The sequence below is a fragment of the Apodemus sylvaticus genome, chromosome 10, assembly GCF_947179515.1.
Source record: "Apodemus sylvaticus chromosome 10, mApoSyl1.1, whole genome shotgun sequence".
In the NCBI taxonomy this organism is placed as follows: domain Eukaryota; kingdom Metazoa; phylum Chordata; class Mammalia; order Rodentia; family Muridae; genus Apodemus; species Apodemus sylvaticus.
The window spans coordinates 20,583,261-20,606,652 of record NC_067481.1 but is presented as its reverse complement, the minus strand read 5'-3'; the positions used below and the strand labels follow the sequence as shown (position 1 = coordinate 20,606,652).

Genomic DNA, 23,392 nt, shown 5'->3' with positions numbered 1-23,392 from the left:
ATCCAATCCTCTAAGTAGCGGAGTTCTGGCCAGGGTCCCAGCCTCACTGACCCCCAAAGCTAGTCTCACAAGAGAGATTAAAAGTTGGAGACGGTGATGTTAATTCCAAAGATGGGAGAAAACCATTGACCCGAATCATCACGGCCAAATTAATTAAAGCAGATGATTTCATTAAAGCAAGCTTTTTTATTCCTGTCCTTGGACGGCCTCCCCCTAAGGTGGGGCTTGAGAAATCAACTCAAGAGTTAGGGGCTTCCCAAATGCGGGATTTGGTGGGCAAAATAAGTGAGGTTACAGGAGCAGAGGATAAATAAGGTAATCCCTCCTCAAAGACATGGTTGCAAGGTGGGCAGAGCAAAGTAGTCATGGGCGGCCCTATAACCTTTTGAAACAAAGGTAAGGTTGCAAAGTGGTTATAACAAGGTTCTGGGAACACTTGTAGTCAAGGTTACAGGTGGGGCATAGCCGATCCTTGAGAAACAGAGCCTCAACCATAACTAGGAAGGAGCGTTGTCTTTTTTTTTTTTTTTTTCCGAGACAGGGTTTCTCTGCGTAGCCCTGGCTGTCCTGGAACTCACTCTGTAGACCAGGCTGGCCTCGAACTCAGAAGTCTGCCTGCCTCTGCCTCCCAAGTGCTGGGATTACAGGTGTGTGCCACCACCGCCCGGCTGTCATTTGTCCTTTAAGCCTAAAACAGGCGGGCTGGTTCTTGAGGTGGCCAGGTGTGCTAGTGCACCCCTTCAGTCCCAGAACTTAGGAGACAGGCAGGTGGGTCTGTGTGTGTTCTGTTTTATACAAAGGAAAGAAAGAAGAGGGTCTGTTTGGAGGAGCGGTATGGGGTGGGGTGGGGAAAAGGGGTGTGTCTGCGGGTCCACACTGAGGCCTCCCTCCTCCCACCGCCCCCCCCCCCCCCCAGGTTCGAGCCACGATGGTATAGTATAGAAAAGAGTTTACTTAGGGCATGAGGAGGGGAGTTGAGGGGGGTAGTAGAGACAGAGAAAAGCAGAAAAGGAGAGAGAGAGAGAGAGAGAGAGAGAAGAGGGCAGCCATGAACAAGTCGAACGAGACGGGGGAGGGGGTATGGGGAGAGAAGGGACAGAGGGGGAAGAGAGGAAAGAGGGAAGAGAGGAGTGTGTGTGTGGGGGGGGGCAAGCCGCCCCTTTGATAGTGAGTCAGGCATACCTGGCTGTTGCCAGGTAACTGTGGGGTGGAGCCTAGAAGAAACGTTAACCCTGAGTTCAACCTACACTATAAAGCAAGTTCCAGAACAGCCAGGATTGTTACCCAGAGAAACCCCGCCTCTAACAAACAAATTGGAGAGGGCGGGGCCAGGACAACTGCTCAATGGAACAGGACTTGCCTGGGATACACCAGGCTGTGAGGGCTCATCACAACTCCATGACAAAAAATGATTTGAAAGACAACTGTGGTGAGCCTCATCCATCTGGAATCTCAGAGTTCAGAAGCAATGGGAACCGGAAATAAGATGTTCATCCTGGGCTAGGGAGATGGCTCAGGAAATCCAGGCCCTGAGAACTGCCGGGTGGCCTAGGGCTGCACAGCGCTCCTGTGAGAGGGGCTGGGTACCTGCTGGGCCTCAGGCTGCGCAGAGACTAGTAGTGGGGGGTGAGGAGATAAGCCCCGGGGACAGGCCTAACCCTGTAGGGAATGCGCAGCTGTAGCCAATGGGAAGCAGGCTTGGAGATAGCTCTCCTTGAGGCCCAGTTAGCACCCAGGCCTTTTGCTCCAGCCTGGAGGAGGGTCAGCTCAGGGTAGTCAGGTCTTTCTTAAGCTGCAGAGGAAGGTTGTACAGAATCCGAATTCCTCACCCACCCTAGGGGAACTGGCTGGCCTCACGCTTAGAGCCACGCCCAGCGTGACTCTAGTGTTCCTCCCATGGTCAAAACCCTACATGGGTTCCACCTATTGCCATCCTGTCTACCTGGTCTGGTTAAGACCCCTGGGGCACCCCAACTCTGGGAAAGGACTTCAAGCAAGGCACCCCTTTAACACAGACACGTTTATTGGCAAAACCTATTCCCAAGCACAGCGGTGGGGAAGGGCGCTGGCTGAGCGACCCCCACTCACTCTTTGGTAATGTTTGAGGAGCAGGCCGGGCAGGAGAGGATGGGGGCGTGCCCAACAACATGGTCACATCAGCAGTTCCCACACGGAGGGCTCTGTGCCCAGCAAATGCTTCTCTTAGACCTTGTCGGTCAATCCTCCCAACTCCCTACCAGGTAGGTTCATCCTTGTCCTCATTTCTACGATGCAGAAACAAGTATCCTGTGACTGCGCTTTCAAATCCCCTGAGACCCTCCTGCTGCCTGTTCACTAAGATTTTCTGTTTCTCTCACAAGTTCCCATTCTTTCAATTCTGTTGGGTTTTTTTGTTTTGTTTTGTTTTTGTTTTTGGGTTTTTTTTTTTTTTTGGTTGTTTTTTTTGTTTTTTTGGGACAGGGTTTCTCTGTGTAGCCCTGGCTGTCCTGGAACTCACTCTGTAGATCAGGCTGGCCTCGAACTCAGAAATCCGCCTGCCTCTGCCTCCCAAGTGCTGGGATTAAAGGTGTGTACCACTACCACCTGGCATTCTGTTTTTTTTTTTTTAAATATTATCTTTTTGTAAAAAAAAATTAGATGTTTCTCCATATTTTGAGCAAGCCACTGTCTCCTACTCCAATGGGTCAAAACTTGGGTTACCCCCAAGATTCAGTTTAGCTGGGGTTAGACACAGCAGGTCCCTCGTGGGGGCTGAGCACGTGGGCAAAAACGAGGCGCAGAAGAAGCACTTAGAAAATACACAGTTAATAAATTACAACCCTCCCACCCTCCCTCTATCCCCACCCAAGTCCAGAGCAAACTTATGTATTGGCATTACCCTGCAGGAGGAGCTAGAACCAGTTCCCTGTGTGTCCACTAGGTCTAGGGCCTTTAGTAGGTAGCTACAGAGTGTACAAATAATGAATGAATGAGTGAGTGAATGAATGAATACCTGGTGGGAGAGAGCAAGTACTTAGAAGTCTGAGCCCCAGTCCCTCACCTATACCTCATTCTCACCAGGATGCCTTTCTAGATGCAGAGAAGGGAATTTTGGGTTGGGGCTGGGATAGAAGGAATTCCTTATGGGTCTTCTCATAAGGAGCACAGAGCAGGAGCATGGGCAGGAAGATGGAGGACAGAGTTGTGGCCTCCAGGTCAGGAGGTTCGGGTCCCCGCTCTTGGCCCTTGGCAGCCATGTGGTACAGTGGGTATTATTATCTATGCATACATTTTATAGCGTAGGAAGCAGAGGCCAGAGAGGTCAAGGGACTTACATAAGGCCACACAGCCAGCAGGAACTTGAAAAGAGTCCTCCCCTTTGCTATTTATAACTCTGCCATGAAGGGAGGAGAGGCAGACCTAATTTTTCCAGCATGGGACCCTTATAGTCACAAGAGACTGTGACCCCAATTCCCTAATATAGCTTCTGGTCGTCTCCAGCCAGAAAATCCAGTATACCTTAGGTAGAAGGTTTCCTAGACAACACCCCTTCCCCACCCACTGCCATGACATGCCCACGAATGGTCTTCCTGGGAGGGTGGGAAAGTAGAGTGGTTGCGGGCCAGGGCCTGCCCCTCACACAGGCATGGGCACCTCGTCGTACTCATCCAGTCCTTCCTCTTCATCAAAGGTCACTTTGGCATCGTCACCATCCAGCTAGAGGGTGGGAGGGGAAAGGGTGAGAGACCAGGACAGGATGAGCCCTTTCGGGGACGCAAGAGACACCTCTAGAGTTAGGAGCCAGCTTGGACAAGCCCTGTGCTGTCCCTAGAGTATAGAGTTGGTCTAGGTGACTGGTTTACAAAGGGGAAGGTGGCCCCTGAGGGTCTGGTGAGGAGAACCTGCAAAAGGTGGACAGGGATTCCCCTCACCATGGCAACCCCATGCTGACTCTCCCTAATCACTTGGACGATGATTCAACTAACTGCTCAGCAGTTCGTGTAGGACATGCCCTGTGCACGTCATAAGCCTCTATCCTGTCAGGGTTCCTCCCTGCACTGGGGAGCCACAGGAAAATAAGGTCGCTTGCTCCAGATCATATGCTAGGACACAGAAGACCAAGACTGAGACAAAGGCCCTGGATACAGACTTTTTTTTTTTTCTTCTTAGGATGGGGTCTTATGTAATTCAGGCTGGCTTTGAACCATGTGGCCAAGGATGACCTAGAATTTCTGATTCCCTCGCCTCTACCTCCCTGGTGCTGGGATTATAAGCATGTGACTCTATACACAGTTTATGGGATGCTGGGAACTGAATCCAGGATCCTGTGTATTAGAAGTAACCATTCTACCAACAGAACTACATCTATTCCTAAAGCCTCGTCGGCTACCCACCTCACTCTGCGGTCTCCTCAGCCCCAAGACACAGGATCCAATTACCGGGTCCTCCTTTTCCCATGCAGAGCCCCCCACTACTCACACACTGGAGTTCCAGCTCTCTGAAGATGAGCGGCAGGAGGAGGCGACGCAGAGGCACAGTGAGGATGAGGACAAAGGGCAGGGCCAGCGAGGCGGGAGTGGACTTCACCACCCACAGCACAGCCAGGCAGATGATCTGGATGCCCGTGAAGAGATGCATGCGCCAGGTCTTCACCTGTGGAGATGCCAGGGGTGGTGGTGGGGTGGGCGTGGGGGAATCAGCATCTGCCCTGTTCTGACACCCCTCCCCCGCCCTCGCGGGACGGTCGCAGAGCCAAGTACCCTCTTGACGAAGGGCACATCCGGGTGGTACTTGGGCGGCTTGAAGAGGAGCAAGATGCGGTCGAAGAGCTGAATGCCGCTAAGGGAGGTGACTCCCATGTACAGGAAGATGCCAAACAGCACAGCCAGGGGGATGCGCGATAGGATAGGTTCCATGAGGATGGACAGACCTGTGAGGACGGACACACCCCGAGTTCAGGTCACCCAGGGATCGGCACCAGTGGGGCTTCACTCACACCTGGGACCCAGCATGAAACCACAAGGGCCACGCGACCCTCTTTCTTCTGCAGCATCTATCTCTAGGCTCAGGAGGGAACAACCTTGAAGGCTGTCTTTCCAAACTCCTCCCTGCCTTACACCTGCTCCCGGGCCTAGTCGGGGCAGTCACTGTGCTCAGAGGAACCTTTCTCCTCGCTCCAGAATGCCTCCGTTATCCTTTATGGAAAGGAAGAGGAGCGGAGAGAAGGAAGGGGAACTTCAGACCCCTAAACTTTAGACCCTACGGAGCCCAGGGGTGCTCTGCCCCCCCGCCCCCGCCCCCTTAGACTGAGGCATGCTATCAGCCTTAGAGCAACTGATCTGGAAAAGAATCTCAGAGACTTAATAAATCCTCTAACTGTGCAGATAGGGAAACTGAGGCCCAGAGGCTAGGGAAGTTCCTCAACCAGAAGCAGGGCAGGGCCAAACCCCAGTTTCTTACATTCCTCTTGGCTAAGCATGTGGAAGAAGGAACTGACTTGGAAAGAGCCCAGCGGTACAGCCCTCCTGCCCTGCACAAATGCCCATCACAGGGCCCATGTCCCAGGGCCCTGTGCTTCCTCAAGCCTGCTAGATTCCCTCCTGTGAGGAACTAGTGTTGGGGAAGGAAGCATGAGCAACTGGTGTATAGGGACCTGGATGGAGTAAAGGTGGGATGGGTGCCTCACGCCCCAACCCCTAGAGAAAGAGTCAAAGTTGTGCAGGGATGTTAGAGGAAGTGGGATTTCTGAGGGGGAAGAGCCCCTCCCCCGCCCCATCCCAAGACCGAGGACCAGAAAGGAGTGGAGAAGGGCGGAGGGGCGTGGCTAGCCCCACTTACCCACGAGCACGGAGACCAGGAGCCCACTGATCCGCTGTTCCTTGACCTCTTGGATCTGAGCTGCAGCCCCTGGACCACTGGCCTTCCCCATGACTGTGAGGGCATTGGCGTGGGTAACAGACCGCACAGTGGTGGCGCTGAGCCAAGGCATCCCAAAGAGCGCGGCCACCCCACCCATGCCAACGACCAGCAGCAAGTCCAGGTGGAAACCGGAGCCCTTGATCATCTTCCGCTCTGGTTTACTGACAATCAGCCTGAGGTGGGGGGAAGGGAAGCCGGTTGAGCTGGGTCCTCCCAGCGGGCGCCTCTTTCTTTCCCCATGCCCTGGCCCCCTGGGTCTCTTTTTGCTTTTGTTCCCATATCCCTTTGAGTTCCCGGCTCACTCCCTCTGACTGTTTGAGAATTCAGACTCTGGGAGCTCGAAGTCTCTGGAACACCCTTAGGTGTTCTTGCCTAAGTCCTGGAGCTTCTGCTTCTGGACTGTTAGCGCTCCTCACCCACCCCCTCCCACCCTCTCCACCCCACCCCACCCCACCCACGCTGTTCAGGCCCCTCCCACCATCCAGCAGTGAAGCTCATAGCTCCCAGTTTACAAGGTGTTCAAATGATGCCACCCCAGGGGTCACAAAACTCGGACTCTGCCTCCGATGCTCCATCACTCCCAGCCCCTCCCTCGCAGAGAGCCACTGGCCAGTCTCCTGCTGGCCCAGAGCCTGCTCCCCTCTCTGCCTCCAGCCCTCCCGGGCCAAGCCTCTCTCCTTGCTCTTACGTGGTGATCTGAGACTCAAGGAATATGAGAATGAAGACAAGCAGGGCCGGCAGAACAGAAGCAAACATCATCCATGTGGGGAAATGGTTATACAGACCCAGCGGGTGGATGACCCAGCCCCGGGCGGAGGAGTTGGACACTTTGAGGCCATCAGGCACGGAGAGTTTCTGTGAGAAGAGACAGCTGGTGAGAACCTGGGACCAGATGGCTAGGGACACATAGGTCAGGGAAGCCAGGGTCCTAGGGCAGGGAGTCGGGTGCTCAAGGGCCTGGTTCACTGGACATTTGTTACTTCTCCAAGCCATCTGTATGTGTCCTCTCAGTCCTGATGTAGGCAAACAAACAAGATCAGAGAGGTCACATAGCTTGCCCCAGACTGCACAGCTGTTTGGTGGCTGAGCTGAGTCTGCCTGGCTTAGTGCCCCCTGGGCAAAGGAATAAAAAGGGCAAGGTGGCCCAGGGTCTTGCTTGAGTGGATGCGTCTTCAGGGAATATTGGAAGACCAAGGAAAGAATTCTAGCTAGCTTTGGGTTAGGAGAAGCCATTCTGGCAGGGTACACAGGAGAGGAAGGAAACGGAGGCTTACGGTGGCACGCCAGAGGACTCACCTGTGTGTAGGTGCCCTTGATGAAGGAATCCACTAGGACCATTATCAGGATGGAGATGGGGACCCCGAAGTCCCCAATGACTCTGCGGAACTGTAAGCAGATAAAGCAGATAAAGGAGCCAGGTCTGCCTCCCACCTGCCTTCTTCCCCATCCTACATTTATTTGTTTTTTGATTTTTGTTTTTTGAGACAGGGTTTCTCTGTGTAGCCCTGGCTGTCCTGGAACTCACTCTGTAGACCAGGCTGGCCTTGAACTCAGAAATCCGCCTGCCTCTGCCTCCCAAGTGCTGGGATTACAGGTGTGCACCACCACCCGGCCCCATCCTACATTTGCCAGGGACTCTGCTTATGCCGAGAGGTCCATCAAGAACCAATGTCTGTCTTTACCCCAGCTATCCTCTGGCCCCTCCCCGCCTGGCCCTACCCTTCTCCCTCTCCCAAGAACTGCCTATCCCTGGTTCCCTGCTGGATCTTGGTGCTGAGTTGAGATGGGTTTGCATCCAACATGGTCCCTGTAAATGGGGGCCTGGGGTAGAAGGGGAGTCGAGGGTACTGGAGAAGCTAGGAGTGAGGGAAAGGGCAGCGGTGTACCGACCTTGCCAGGGAAGTAGGTGCTGTTCTTGAATTTCCTTAGCATCATGGCAAGTAGGAAAGTTCCAGCCATGAGCACGAGGGAGAAGAGAGCTGTGTTGGGCACGGGACCCTGCGGTTTGGGCTTCATCACAACAGGGGCATAGCTCTGTTGTAGTGGGTAGTCCTGGAAAATCTGTAACCGACAAAACCTGGTGTTCCCTCCCAAGCCTTGGCTTGAGCTAGACAGTATTGATAAGTTGGCTGGGCACTATCAAGTAGCTGTCTGTACATCCTTTACCCATTGCATCCAAACATCCATTTACAGATCTACTGCCTATACAGCCATCACCTACCTACCACCTATCTCTTCGTTCATGCATCCATCGATCCATCGATCCATCCATCCATCCATCCATCCATCCGCCTTCTTCCTCATCTGACTTATTGACCTGCTTGGGTTTTTGTTTTGTTTTGTTTTTTGGGGTTTTTTTTTAGAGATGTATTTATTTTTATTTATATGAATACACTGTAGCTGTCTTCAGACACCCTAGAAGAGGGCATCGAATCCCATTACAGATGGTTGTGAGCCACCACGTGGTTGCCGGGAATTGAACTCAGGACCTTTGGAAGAGCAGTCAGTGCTCTTAACCGCTGAGCCATCTCTCCAGCCACCTTGTTTTATTTTTTTTTAAGAGATGAAGAACGAGTTAGTTGGTGTGGGAAGGGTCCAAGAAGCCATGAGATGGTTTGTGCAGGTATATGCTTCCATTCAGGTTGTATGGAACGTGAGAACTCTGGAGACAGCAGTAAGTAAGTAATAAGGAGGTTGATAAAAAAGGCTTAAGGAGTTAGTGACAGGGACAGCATTTGCCTAGCATGCAAGAGGTCTGAACCGCAGCGCAGTAAATAGGTAAATAAATAAAATCTCCTTAAAAGATCAACCGAAGATAAAGGAGCCTACCAGGGAGCAGAGCCAGGACACGCACAGGTCACCCTTCTTCCACACACAGTGCAGGTGTGGACGTGGGTGGAGCTCTCGGGGGAGGAGACAAGCTTTGGAGGCAGAGGCCCTGTGGGGCTCTGGAGGGCGAGTGCGGGAAAGGAGAGGCCTAGGGCTTCCGGAACATCTCCTTCCTCACTGCCCAGGACTTCCCGGGCCATCTCACAGACAGTGCCCACTAGTCACTCCCATGATGTGTAGCCATAAACATGAACAAGTGCAGATAGAGGTGCCTTCCCTTATACAGTCAGGCCATGAGCACTGAGTCTCAAGTCTTTACATGGTCCCAAGAAACCCAATTGTATAATCCTGGGTGAACCCTGAAACATACATGTGCCCATGTTCCTGGCTTGCATACAGGCAGAAGCATGGCCCCAGTCGCGCTGTACAGACATGTACGTGGTAACACACTCTCACAGACATGCTATGTGTGCGTGTTAGCATCCTCCCTGGTCCCACCTTGATCAGCTTGGAGAAAGTCTCATAGATGAAGATGAGGGAGATGAGGAAGGAGAAGATCTCCTGGGTGTAGCGCGAGATGTACTGGACCAGGAAGCTGCCTTCAAAGGCCACCACCAGCACCACGAGCAGGATGAGCCAGAAGCCGATCCACGCGCGGCCCACGATATACTCCAGGCCGTTGCTTTCGCAGAACTGCAGGCGGGGAGACAAATGCAGGCTTAGTGACCTTGTGGGCGCTATAGGCAGGTGTGCTGCGGTGAGGGTCAGAGTGGGGCTGGGACAGTGTTACCGAGAAGAAGGCTTCTTCAAACACCAGCAGGGGTCCTGAAAAGCCCAGCACAAGGAGGGGCTGTGCCCCCAGGAGAGCAAAGAGAATGCCTTGCACTGCTGTGGAGATGAGGAGCTCCGACACGCCCATCAGGTTCCGGGTCTTTTCTCCTGTCAGGGAAAAGCCAATCAAGGATCAAGATAGATTACTTCTGGGGAGCAAGAGTAAGTTATGGGGTATGATGTAGGAGTACAGAGCGTCAGGTTGGGTCAGAGGTGAGGAGGCAGAGGTCAGAGGTTAGAGGCGAATGTTCTGGGGAGGAGGGGGAGCGAACCATAATTGTCACTGACCCAGGAGGCCGCCGAAGGTGACAGCAGGTGACAAGGCAGCAAAGTAGATGAAAATGACAGCAGCCAACACCTGGGGACTGAGCGCATCGGTGATGTCACTCAGGTAGTAAGGATAACGGCGCCGGATATCTCGGATCAGGCCTCCAAAGATCCGGCCTGTGCGCCGTAGAGGGTCGTCGTCGTCACCAGGCCCCCCCTTTCCCCCGTTCAAGTCTGTTGTAGAGGATAGGAAAATGGTCAGACAGACTTATCCATAGGGACAAATGTCTGAGAGGTAAGGAGCGGTGTACTGGGGGGTCCAGGGGCCCACGGGGATCAGGAAACCCTGTCTGTATACCTAGAGTCTTGTACAAGTTCGGGTCCGGCTTGGCAGGGCTGGGCAGGTACCGCCTCCTAAGCAGCTCCTTCTGCACCGGCACCAGGTTGAGCAGAGCTTTTTCTGAAGGGGCGTCGGTGGGCGGCAGCACCAGGCTACAGTCCAGAAAGCTCTCCAGGGAGCTCAGCAGCTCCCCTCGGCTATGCGCCAGGGAGGCGGTAATGCGAAACACCTATGGGAGGAGAAAGGTCAGGAACACTTAGACTGTAGCCAAGAGGGCCCAGGGGTACAGGGCAATCTAGTGGTGCCTGCCCGTAGTCTTAGCACTCAGGAGGTGGAGATAGAAGGAGTGCCTCAAATTTGAGACTATCCTGGGCTACATAGAGAGTTCCGGGTCAGCCAGAGGTACCAGAGGTACATGTTAAGACTTTGTCTAAAAATCTTGAAGGTCGGGGGTGGGGGTGGGGGAGACCTGGGCCAACCACCAAAGCCATGGCTGCTGTTCTTTCTGTTTCCTCTGACCTCTAAGGAGCAGCTTTGGGGAAACAGGCATCCTGGGTGGGGTAAAAGGAACTAAAATATCTCTGGTTAGGCTAGGTATGCCACACAGCAATTAGGCCCAACTAGAACCAGGTCTCAGTGGGCTAGGCTGGACCAGCCAGTCCAATCTAAGCTAGAGGATAACTGGACTGGGCAGGAACAGGTAGAATTCAACCCAATGGATCCAAATAGTGAATCTGAAGTCAAGCCAGGCCAGGGTGGGAAACCTGACCTCTTCTGCCTTCCCACAAGTTCCCTGGGGACAAAACCTTTGCCCTTCCCCTCCCCTACTTACTCTTTCTGTCATGAGTGTCGCTGCAGCTCTGCCCAGCTGGGTGTAGTCGACGTGCGGAGCCTCGGGCCCCAACAGGACAAGAAGGAAGCTCACAGGCTCCGGCAACACCAGGTCCTCCAGGGGCACAGCCTCCTTCAGTCTCACAAAGCCTAGCACAGCCTTCTCTAGAAAATTTGCCCGGCCTGTGGGAGGGACCAGGTGATGAAGCCAGGCAGCTGGGACTCAGGAGAGGGGGCTGCCCGGGCTTGAAGTAGGACGCTCAGGGGGCAGGGGGAGTGGAGGGGCTCTTACCCACTAGCACCAGTGTGGTTTCTGAATTTGGGGGGATCTTCAGAGTCCCAGATGGTGAGGGTCCTTCTGAGCCCCCCTCTGCCTGTGGAAAGGAAGGAGAAGAAGCTAAGTCTGGCATCACCCTGAACCTAGGAGCCCTTCCTTCTCCCAAGCCCTCTCACTTCCGACCTTGTCCTAACTGTACCTGTCCGCAGTACAGCTGGGTCTCCAGCGATGGCTGCTGGGGAAGCAGAGGCTCAGAAGGGCCCCCAGAGCGGGTCAGGACGGCAGGCTTCACTCCCTCCAGGTCCTTCAGGTCCTCAGCGTGGCTGTAGGACACACAGATGACGTGAGCCGAGGTGGCTCTTGGGACTGATGGGAGGGACAAGGGTGAGGAGGACTAAGTAGAACTTCCCAGTGACCGAACTTGAGAGACCCCAGAGGTGGAAGATCAGTCTCCTCTTAAAGGACAGTGTGGATGGAAGACAGGTGGCCCCTGTCTAGGATGTTTATGTGGGAACCAAAAAAAAAAAAATGGACAGAAGAAAGAGCCTGAAGATCCTGCTCTGTAAGTGTGAACTTGACATCTCAGGCGCCATTTTGGGATGTCAGACAGCTATAGGAACTATGGTGGAGGAAGAGGTATTCTCTTGCCTGATGGGGTGGGGTCCATTTGGAGCTGAGGTAGGGTAGACCTTGGGGACAGGGGAGTTAGGGAGGAGGAACCCATAGGATGTGAAGCCCAGGTCCTGACAGGCAAAAGCACCTGCGTTTGAGCAGCAGGGCCCGGAGCAGCTCATCTCGGTCCTGAGGCCGAATCTGATCCTCATAGATGAAGCTGTCTAGAAGCTTATTGGCCACCCCAGCCAGGGATGTCTCCGCCAGATCCAGAAGGAAGGTGCCTGGAGATAAGGAAGTGGTGAGCGGAGTGGCTGCCCCGGAAAGCCTCCTCTGCAGCAGTCACAGGGGGCCCAGGAGGACTCACCTTTCGAGAAGACCTTCTGCAGTTCTAGAAGGCTCCAGAAGGTCAGGTAAGATAGATGTGGGCGACCCCACACACCATCCTCTCGAAGGTTTTCCTCCAGCCCTATCCAGTGCGCTGCCTCCACCCATTGTAGTTCCTGGCTCCTCTGGTCCATCATCAGTTCCTGCAGCTCCACATAGACCTGAGGCCCATGGCCCAAGTCAGTCCCTGGCGCCAGGGCCAGGCCCCTGGAGAGAGTGGGAGCCTGGATCCTGAGGCGCTGAACTCTAAGCTAGGCTTAGAAGCCTAAGCTCTGGAAGGCTTAGGACAGGCCTCCTGCTCAGAGCGTGGGGAGATATGCAGGGTCCCGTGTGGGTCTGGCCCACTCCCCTGGCACCATATCCACCCTTCTCAGCGGGCCATCACCATGTTTCAGAAGAGGCACAGACCTCTGGACCATGAAGGGCCTTGAGCAGCAGGAAAACCGGGACCTGGTGACGGAGGCTGAAGGGACTTGGAAAGCCCTTCAAGACTACTGAGGGGCATGGCTCGTAGTATCCTGGGCCAGGTGGTTATTCTTGGGGTCTCAGCTTGGGGTTCCAATTCCCTAAGTAGCTAAGAAGTCTGGTGCCCAGTGGGGACTTGGACGCTGGGAGAAGGGCGTGTGCACTTGGTTTATACATGCCCAGGGAGTACCTAACCAGCCAAGCCTGACAGCCCTGGTTTAGTCCTCAGCGGTATCTGTCCCGGGAACTCAGCAAGGGCCCGTTGCTCTGTTAGTCAGCATGCCCCCTTTCTTCCACTGATGTCCCAGGATGTCCGCTCTTTCTGCTTGTCTGTGTGTGGGCATTTCCTCCAGCTTGATTCTCCCTCTATCCCTCCCTGTGGTACAAAATGGATCTCAAAGCAACTGGAGAAAGAGGATGCCTCTGAGTCCTCACCTGATTGGAGCTTTGGCGCGATGTGGAGGTACTGCTGGGGATGTAGTCTGTGGCTGTTTGCTCTGTGGGAAGAGCTGAAAACCCAATGGCCGGTTAGCATTGCCGGTGATGTGGCCCCTCACTCAAGCCCTCCCGTACTACTGTCAGGGAGCCTTGGGAAGGCAGCCCCACTCCCTGCACTCCCCCCTGGGCTAGGAGCAATGCCCAGCCCCATAGCCATGCCTATTCTGGGCCTAACTTGGGTTTGACGCCACTCTCCACCTGAAGTTTATTGAGGAACCTGGAATTCCTTGTGGTGATCTGAACCCCCAACCCAACCCCTCCTCTGAGATAGGAAGAGAGAGCCCCAAGTCCCAGTGTTCGAAACCATCTTAGCATTCCCTCCCTCCCTGCTGTATCTCCGTTCTTCTCCCACCTGCTTAGCTAAGCCGCTAGCTGGTTGCCTCTTACCACATGCCAGTCAAATAGGGTGAGTCCCTTATATCCCCCCACCCAACCCTCATTCCCCAAGGGGGCCTCTTAACTTCAAATCTAATCACTAACACTTAAGCACTGTTGACAGTAAACAAGTCCCCACCTCAGGCTCCCCCATCTAAGACCTTGTGAAGGCCACAGAAGGTGGTATGGACTCCTGGGGTCTCTGTCCCAGGGGTCCCCACAGCTTTCTCTCATTTCTCGGCATCTCCAGCTGTCTAGACTGAACGAAGTTCCAGCAATAGGCCTGCTGCTTGGCCTCAGTGCTGGTACGGGACAGACAGGGTAACAGCTGGGTCTGTGCCCTTGTCCCAGACATACCTGGCTGCCCTGTCACATGTGAAAGGGGCCCAGCCCCACCCTCACCCTCCCAGGCATCTCCTGTGATCATTTCAAACAGAACATTGTTTATCCTTCAATCATTTCAGGATTGTGGGGAGAACTGGCCCCAGGGCTGGGGCTGGAGCTGTTGAGAGGGAAGGACTGGGTCCCTACTGGGGTGGGTCTCACCTTCCGGCTCCTGCATCTCGGTCACAGAGATGTCTAGGTCTCTATATGCTATCTGTTCTATTACATGCTCCAGTTCTTCTTCGCTGTCTTGATCTGGGATCTCCAGTACTTCCTCGTGGTCCTGTGAGGAAAGCCCATCAAGGCTGGATTAGGTGGCTTCCCAAGTCCCCTGAGGAGAAGCCCAGAGTGGCTCCCAGTGCCCTGCATGGATCAGGGCACACTTACCGGCATGTCCCCCATGATGCTGTCCTCAGTGTCCACTTGTCCTCTGCTCTCTGGGCCCCCAGCATAACCTGCACCTCAGGTCCCTGGAAGAGAGATGCAGACTGAATGAGGCACAGTAACGTCACATACCTCAGTTGGCCTCCTGTTGCTTCTGGGTCCCCCTAAAGAAGCTGACTTTTAGAGCCAGAAGAGCCCCAGGGGCATGAGATGGATCAGGTAGAGGCAGTGGAGGAAGAAATGAAGTTTGTAGGTGTAAGGCGTGTGGGCAGGGGCTGAGGGACAGGAGACACCAGTGTGGCTGAGCTCTCCTTAGTATGTTTGGGGTGAGCAGTCAAATGGTGTCTAGCTCCATCCTTTATCCACCAGGCCTTACCTAACCTTTCTTTCTGAGCACTGAGGACTCAGCCAACTCCCAGCACATGGCCTATCCCCTCTTAAGGGAGCCTGGCTCCCCTGAAAGTCTCCACAACACATCCTCTTCTCCTAGTGATGGCTGCTTCTGCCTGGCCCATTGCCGCGTGCTTGGGAGCGGCTCACAGATCCTGAAGGACTTGAGCCTGTGTTCTCTTCTCCGTTCCATCCCTGTCTCTCTGGTTTGCCTTCTTCTTAGTCTATTGGCTTCTATCCAGTTCCTAGAACTCACCAAGACCTTGCCTACTCCAGGGCCTTTGCACACTCAGTGTCTCCTGGGTGTACCTTCTGTCAACAGCTTAGCCTTTCTCCTACCTCAGTTCCAATATCCTCCTGTCAAAGGCCCTCTTTAACCACCCTGACAGTTGCTGGCCCAGTCCAGCGTGGTTTCTTAATTAACTTGTGTGCAATCGTCAGACACGTCCTTTGGAAAGGAAGACACTTGAATGTAAGTCCCTGCGCATTTCAGTCCTCATGGTCCCCACACTTAGCAGCCGACCTGACCCCGCATCACCAACACTTAGCAGCCGACCTTTCCCCACATCACCAACTCAAATGACCAAGATCCGTCTGGAGGCCACAGAACCTCGGCCTACATTTTCTCAAGACAAAGGTGTCCCTACTCTAGGATGTGGGGACCAGTCATCTAGTGTGCCAGTTTGAATGTGGAAGGGCTTCCTTTGCCCTGTCGTTACCACATGGACCCCTGGGGTGACAAGCATTTGAGTAGGGTCATCAAATGTAACCACTTAGTTATATTCCACTGGCCGGAGCCGGAACTTAGCCACTTAGTACAACAGACTGAGCAGAGCTGAGCTGAGCATGTCCTTACTCTTTTTTTTTTTTTTTTAAGATTTATTTATTACATATAAGTACACTGTAGACACCAGAAGAGGGCGTAAGATCCCATTACAGATGGTTGTGAGCTCCCGTGTGGTTGCTGGGATTTGAACTCAGGACCTTCGGAAGAGCAGTCAGTGCTCTTAACTGCTGAGCCAGCTCTCCAGCCCACATGTCCTTACTCTTAAGGCGACCTAAGTGTTTCCTACATGGATGGAATTTAGGAGGTTACTTGTGCTAGATACTGCAGAGACGAAAAACTGGGACATAGGTACAGGGCACAGTGTAGGTCTCAAGACCTAAGTAAAGAGGGACAGCCTAGTGGTGAGGAGTGGACTACGACAGAAGGGCGGAGGGGAGGAGGACAGAGGAGCAGGGACAAGTGAGTGGAAGGCCAGGGACAAGGTACGGGGAGCAGAAGATAAAAGGCCAGAGTTGGGGTGGTGGTGGCGCACACCTGTAATCCCAGCACTCTGGGAGGCAGAGGCAAGTGGATTTCTGAGTTCGAGGCCAGCCTGGTCTACAGAGTGAGTTCCAGGACAGCCAGGGCTACACAGAGAAACCCTGTCTCAAAAAAACCAAATCCAAAAAACCAAAAAAAAAAAAAAAAAAAAAAAAAAGCCAAAGGGTCAGAGGCAAAAGGTGGAGGGTGGAGGGTGGAGGCATGGAGGGGGCGTGATCCAGGGCAGAGCCTACATTTGGAAAGAACCATACAGAGGGCTGTCTGGGTTCCGAGAGAGCAAGTTGTCATCAAGGCCTGGGGAGTGGCAAGTGAGCACCATGCACTGTTCCTGAGAACGGGACAACTCTCTGGGCTTTGCCCTTGGTAGCCCTGGGTATTTTTGCCTTTGCCTTTTCTGCTCTCTGTCTCCTTCTTCCTTTCCCCAAGGTTCGCACCCAGTTTCTCCAGTCTATCTTTATTTTTCTTCTTTCCTTCTCTGGACACGTCCACACTGCTTTCTGGCTGGGCCTCAGATCCCGAGATACCAAAATCCCACTGTGGGCTGGGACTGGCGCCTTGAGTCTCTCTCCTGAAGGACAGCATGGCATAGCCAGGGATCCGGAGTCCTGGGCTGCCTCCCTGACCCTGCCTGGACCAATAGCCTTCGGAAGCTCTCAGGTGTTTAACTCTGTCACCCATCTGTCAGATGCCAACCTCTGGGAACTCAGTCAGAGAGAGTAAAATGATCAGAAGAGACCAGGAGTCCAGCTGAGCCTTGGAGGTGCCCCAGGGTGCCCCAGGCCCAGGTCGCTGCCTGCTGGTCCTACATTCTTAGCTCTGCCCCACTCTGCCTGGACCTGATAAGAGCCTGGGCCCCCGAGTCTTCTGTGCTCTGAGTTTAGAAGCACCCCAAACACCTGGAGGACCAGCTGCCAGCCAGGACAGATAAGGGACGAGTGGGCCATCTGGAGCCCAGGGGGTGGAGCCCAGCTGAGAAGACACGGGGACAGGGACAGATGACAGAGACAGCTCCCTGGTGGCACAGTACCACTTTTTTGCCATCAACCCCACACTTAAAAATAAGCAACTGTGGTGCCCCTCTCTCCCAGTCCCCAGACCAGTGGAACCAGTAAATGTTCGTGGTGACATTTGACAAAGCCAAGATTCAGAAGAGTTCACCTACTTCAGGGGCACTGGATGGATCAGAGGCAGGATCAAACCTCTGGCTTTCAACGCCACAAGCCTCTCTCCCCACTGCCCTGAACTGCCTCCCAGAGAAGAAAATAGTTCTTAGCTGGTTGGGAGTTAAAAGTTCAGACATGGCCTCCGTAGTCAGACTCCCCGAGCTTATGTAATCCCGGCTGCCTCGTTCACTAGCTTTGTGGACTAAGGAAGGTGACAGAATACCCAAGCCTCAGGGTTTCTCCCATCTGTAACATAGAGCTGGGAAGAATGATTCCCACATGATAGACCCACTGTGCTGATGGAGTTCACACTGAAAACACACGTCCGGTGCCAACAGTCTGTCATCACGCCTGCCTGCCACTGATGACCAGCTCAGTCAGGCTCGTGATCTTCATCCCTCCCTGATTCTCTTCCAGTTCCTACAGAATTAGCCTCAGTAGAGATGCACTCTCCTCTTCCCTTCCAAAGGTCTATGGGCTGGGGACAGTGCCAAACCCCCAAGTTGACCCCTAGGAATGCCCCACATAGGAATCAATGCTGGCTGACATATGGTCTCCCAGGTCAGTGGTGGGGATGCCCCACATCTGGAGGATATGAGGCCTGAGTCCACAGGGCTCATGGGGCCGATAGGTAGAAAGCAGGGGGGACCTACCCCTGGTGGAAGGTCTCAACTTTGCTCCCCAGACGCACTCCAGCTACACACACCTCTTGGTGTGAAAATCGCCCCCTCACCCTGCCACAGGTGCGCCGGGGCACTACATGCGCATGGACACACTACCATTCCACCCACCTGGAGGTCAGAGAGCATACCCCTTGCACACAGATTTAAGCTGACCACCTTCACAAGCCCTCAGGACAGATACCAAAGGACCACCCAGCCACCCCACCCCACCCCTGCCCTGCCCACCTGCTCAGGAGCCTCAGGGGTCCTTCGTGAAGTCCTGCCTGCCTTGGCTGGTGCCCTCTGTGACTGGCTGAGCTCCCGACTGCTCTAACAGCATCGGCAGGTGCCCTGGGGGAGGCTCCCAAACCCCTGACTCACGCCCTTGCCTCCTAATCTGCCCGTCCCACAGCCGGGAGCCCCTTCCCACCCCACCCCCTTGCCCTGCTCCTACCGGGTGCCCCATAAACAGAGTTATCTCTCACCCACATCTGGACAGCTGTGCATCAGGCCCACCCCACCCAGCCTGGCCAGTCCCCGAGGCCTTTGGGTCCTTCTGGCCCCTGGCGATTCCTCTGGATCTGCCTTTGTGGACTGGGGCTACACTGCTGAGTTCTCAGAACTCCCAGGTCTCTGACAGGAGGGTGCTGGGCCCTGGACATGTCCGCCTGGCCTCTGTCCACTCTTCACTCTGGACGGGTCTTCTCTGGACCCAAGTCTCAAGACATCTTTTCTGTCCTAACATTGTCCTCCTGCAAGACTGGCTTTTCCTTGGCAACCTCCCAGGGGACCTGCCTGGAACTTATGGGACCCCATGAGTCCTCTCTTCTCGCCCCTGACTACAGGACTTTAGCTACCGTCTCCCAAAGACCCCACTGGCTCCTGAGAGCTGGCCTTTAGGGTCTAGGACACTGACAAGTCAACCTGAAACAATGTCAGGTCAAGAAAACAACTGTCCCCACACGAGCCTCTGCTCACAAAGCACCAATGTCTGGGCACACTGGCTCCTCTGTGGCAGCCCAACCCAGGCCCCTAGGCAGAGAGTGCCAGCATTCTTGGCCCCCGCATACACCTCCCCTGACAGCTCCAACAGGACTGTTCTCTCCTCTTGGGGGGTGCCCTGGCCAGGGCACCTATCTCTGACTGACAGATGAGTTCCACAGGGTGGGAATGAAATGGTTTAGAGCAGACCAAGTTGGATACTGACTATGGGACCAGGGCAGCCTCCTGGTCTCTCAGAGCCTGGATTTCCTCTTCTATGATGAGAAACTTCCCAGGGCTGAGGATGAAGCTGGGATGGCAGAGTGCTTGTCCAACATGCATGAAGCCCTGCTTTAATCCCCAGCCACACATAAAACTGGGTGTGGCACTGCTCACTCGTAATTCCAACAGTGTGTGTGTGTGGGGGTATCCCAGAGCTCAAAAGTTGGAGGATCAGAAGTTCAAGGTCATCCTCTGTTACATACATAGGGGGTTCAAGGTTTGCCTGAGCTGTATGAGGAGAGAGGGAGAGTGTGAAGGAGAGAGTGAGCTTTCAAGAACTCCCCCACTCCCTGCCCCAGTTCAGGCTACAACAATAGAAAAATTAAGAGATGGGCAAAAGGAACACATTGACTGCTCTCCCTCACTAGCTCGCCATGGCTGAGTCCCAGCAAAGCTAAAGGGACAGTGGGTGAGGGCAGAATCCTCTAGGGTAGCAGGCCTTGGCTGCAGAGCCTGTGCTGGGTGTTCAGCTGCTGCCGTGCGATGCAGAAGCAGCTCTTCAAGTGACAGAGACACCACATGCTTTCCCTAAGCGAGATGACCAGACCGTGAGCTGAGCACCACTGACCAGGCTTCTTTGGTTGGTCCCTCCCTCCCTCCTTCCCTCCCTCCCTCCCTCTTTTCCTCCCTCCTTCCCTCCCTCCCTCCTTCTCCTCTCTCTCTCTCTCTCTCTCCTTTCTTTCTTTCTTTTTTAGATTTGGTTTTTCCGAGACAGGGTTAGCCCTGGCTATCCTGGAGTTCACTCTGTAGACCAGGCTGGCCTCAAACTCAAAAATCCGCCTGCCTCTGCCTCCCAGAGTGCTGGGATTACAGGCGTGCGCCACCATCGCCTGGCTTCCTCTCTCCTTTCTTATTTTTTATTTTTATTTTTATTTTTTAACTTTCCCTCAGGTGTCGTGGTACATGCCTTTAATCCCAGCACTTGAGAGGCAGGTGGCAGGTGGACTTCTTTTTTTTTTTTTTTTTTCAATACAGGTTTTCTCTCTATAGCCTTGGCTGTCCTGGAACTCACTCTGTAGACTAGGCTGGCCTCGAACTCAGAAATATGCCTGCCTCTGCCTCCCAAATGCTGGGATTAAAGGTGTGAGTCACCACTACCTGACAGCAGGTGGACTTCTATGAGTTCAAGGCTGGCAGGTCTACAAATTGAATTCCAGGAGAGCCACTGATTTGTAGAGAGACCCTGTCACAATAAATAAATAAATAAATAAATAAATAAATAAATAAATAAATAAATAACCAGGTGGCACATGCCTTAATCTTATCATTTGGGAGACAGAGGCAGGTGGATTTCTGTGAGTTTGAGGTCAGCCTGGTCTGCAGAGTAAGTTCCAGGACAGCTAGGGCTTCATAGAGAAATAGGATCTCATGTAGTTCAAGGTGTCTCAAACTTGCTATGAAGCGGAGGATGACCCTGACCTTCTGACCCTGAGTTCTGAACTAATGGGTGTGCGGTACCATGCCCACTTTATACAGTGGTAAGGATCGAACCCAGGGCTTTGGGAATGTCAGGTAACACCCTACCAACTGTGCCCCATTCCTCAGCCCACTGTAGCCCTCTCACAGGAAGCCTCCTGGCTCAGACCTCCCTGTCTGCGTGACCAGACAGGACCAGGGACTTAGTGGCAGTTAGGTGAGCTGAATCTTGTATGGAGTGAGGAGGAAGAGTGGGGTGTTGGTGTGCGGCCGTAACCACTGAAGATGGAGTCCCTTAACCATGTCACATCCACTCCCTCGTGCCATGCTGCTCTGAGTCCTCCGTCAAGCCACACTGCCCCGAGGGACAGTCTCAGCTGCCCATGGGATGGAGGCAAGACTAAAGGAAAGAAGGACGGGGTTTGAAGTGGCAACCAAAGCAAGCAGGTGTCCTAATAAATCAAGCTGGAGCCAGAGCTGTAGTTAGGTGGGGACAAGCTGTGTCCAGGGTGGCCTGGGAGAACCACTGGCTTCTGTGGAAGTCCGTACTCCACAGACTCTCACAACCCAGCTTCACTGAACTGCTGGGGCAGGAAGTTCTACCAGTTTGCAGTGTGACCACCCTCACAGCGAGCTCATCCCTTTCCTCTCTGAACCCTTGGGACCGAGTAGAGTGACCAATAGGTGGGAGTCATAGTCCCCTTGGGATGCAGACTGGGGCTGGGTCAAGATGCTACTGAGGATGGAACATCTCCTGGGTAGGTGGGGTCCTGAGCTGGGGTCCTCAAATCATCCATCCTTAGGGACTCCTATCTAGCGGGGCAGATGATAGCATCCCATAATGTACACGAGTATGGTGACAAGAGATGTGGTAATGAGTGGGGACTAGAGAGAAAAGTCACTGGGGAGGTACTAGTTGTCCCCAGGGAGTAATCTGAGCCTAGCCCTGAAGAAGTTCCTTAGGGAGAAAATGAGCTAGGAATCTAGATATGTATGGGGTGGGGGGGTAGGGTGAGAGGTGGGGGGCGTCAGGTGGGGGAGGGGGTGGATCAGGACAGGCAGCAGGAGGACACCAAACAGGATGAGACAGGAGAGGACACAGATGAGACTCAGACAGGATGACAATGACACTTGGGAGGGACTAGACCAGGGAGGAGGTGAAATAACACGCCACGGGCAGACGCACGTGCTTGCGAGCGAGCGCACGCACACACACACACACACACACACACACACACACACACACACACACACACACGACCAGAGGTGAAAAACTGACAGAGTCTCAGTGGAGGTCACAGAATCTGACAGGAAATGCACACACACACACACACACACACACACACACACACACACACGGCTCCCCCTTTCCTGAGGGAGCAAGGAGAGGGGTGGGGAGTGACAAAGGGACCGGAAAGGCCATTCTTTCTATTCCGTCAGAGCTCTGGGTCTCTCTTTTGCTGGGCCTTGGGCCTGAGAAGAAAGAGGAGGATTTTAGCCAGGCCAGCAGAGCCAGGTCTGTGTGGATAGTCTTTTCAGAACATACACAAGTGGGTTTGCTCTTCAGAGTCCAGTGAGCTGTGGGGGTGGGGAGCTACTGCTTTCCCAAGGGGACAGGAGAGAGCTTGGCTGGCTCAGACCGGCTCAGAGAACACAGGATCTGCTTGAGGAGACCCTGACCCATTCTAGACTCTCGTCATTGGATACACGCTCTTTTGGGGATCTTCTCTGTTCTTTTGATTTCTGGACTTTTCACATTCCTCTGCTTGTCCTGAGCCACCCTTCGCCCTCAGTCCCAAATCCACTGAACCATAAGCTGTGACTTTCAAGGATCAACACTCCTGCTCCTGGCTCTGCCCTGGGATGGAGGCAGGGAGGAACTCAGCCCAGATGTGCTGGGCCAAGCGACTCCCTGCGCCAGGGACCAGAGACAGCCTAGGCTCTGCTGGTTTGTTAGTGTTTTCTGAGACATCGTCTTACTCCACAAGCTTCAAGCTCTTGATCCTCTCTCCGCGGCCTCCCCGACGCTGGGTCTCCAGATTTGTCTGGAGACCCATCCTTGTCTTTGTGGATTTGAATGAAATCTGGGCAGGACTGGGCCCCCTGTCACACTGCCAAAGCATATTTGAGACCATAGTGTTTAAGAAAGGTCATCTGAATGTCATAGCGGAGGGTTCATTTACTTCTGATCACTTCTTAAACAAGCAAGAAGGCACCCTTGGCCTCCTCTAGCCCCGTTCCCTGTCCCCTCCTCAGCATTCCTCCTTGCCTCTAACGCTACTGGTCTCCCTAAGCGTTCATATTTCCAATCAGTCCAGGGGTCTCCCAAGCGGCCTCACACTTCCCCGGTTCCTATACTTTGGTTGCCAGAAGCCAGTCAGAATGGCCTCTTAGAAATGCCAATCATGATGCCACTCCTGTGTCAAACACAGGCTCTGACTCACCATTCAGGCCTCAGGTCAACGGTACCCTTCTTTTTGACTACTCACTTGGACACAACCCTGTGCCAGTCTGTCATTATGTCAAGGAAAACCAAAATGGGTTGAAAATGAGCAAACCCTGAAAATCTTTGTGGCTTAAACAAGATAGAAGTTTATTTCCCTCTAATACACAAGTCTGGAGGAGGGACGTCCCAGAATGCAATGGTGCTCTGCAGGACTTCCTGTCACTTGTCATCATTAGCAAGTAGCTTCTCCCTTCTGGTCCTGTATGGCTGCTTGGGCTTCACTTGTCACTTCTGCATGCCTACCAACAGGGGTAAAAGAAAAACATGCACCCTTTCCCCCCCCCCCC

The 23,392-nt window shown here is 53.7% G+C and overlaps 1 protein-coding gene across 1 annotated transcript; it reads right to left on the bottom strand.

Moving 5' to 3' along the window:
* Positions 1–2,005: 2,005 nt before the first annotated feature.
* Positions 2,006–18,288, bottom strand: Slc4a1 (solute carrier family 4 member 1 (Diego blood group)). Its single transcript, XM_052197255.1, has 20 exons — positions 18,167–18,288; positions 14,382–14,464; positions 14,157–14,277; positions 13,173–13,246; positions 12,253–12,433; positions 12,034–12,169; positions 11,473–11,596; positions 11,289–11,370; positions 10,998–11,179; positions 10,184–10,394; positions 9,847–10,059; positions 9,518–9,666; positions 9,226–9,420; positions 7,789–7,959; positions 7,195–7,284; positions 6,587–6,753; positions 5,818–6,071; positions 4,740–4,909; positions 4,459–4,632; positions 2,006–3,696 (listed from the first exon to the last, which is right to left on the bottom strand). Exons 2-20 carry the CDS (start codon positions 14,394–14,396, stop codon positions 3,616–3,618), a joined length of 2,790 nt encoding a protein of 929 aa, XP_052053215.1. The 5' UTR covers positions 14,397–14,464; positions 18,167–18,288; the 3' UTR covers positions 2,006–3,615.
* Between the last annotated feature and the right edge of the window lie 5,104 nt (positions 18,289–23,392).

Coding starts and splice junctions, on each gene's coding strand:
- Slc4a1 (XM_052197255.1), bottom strand. Junction 11,180..11,288: donor AACCACACTGGTGCTAGTGG/GTAAGAGCCCCT, acceptor TCCCTCCCACAG/GCCGGGCAAATTTTCTAGAG. Junction 10,395..10,997: donor CGACACTCATGACAGAAAGA/GTAAGTAGGGGA, acceptor CTCCTCCCATAG/GTGTTTCGCATTACCGCCTC.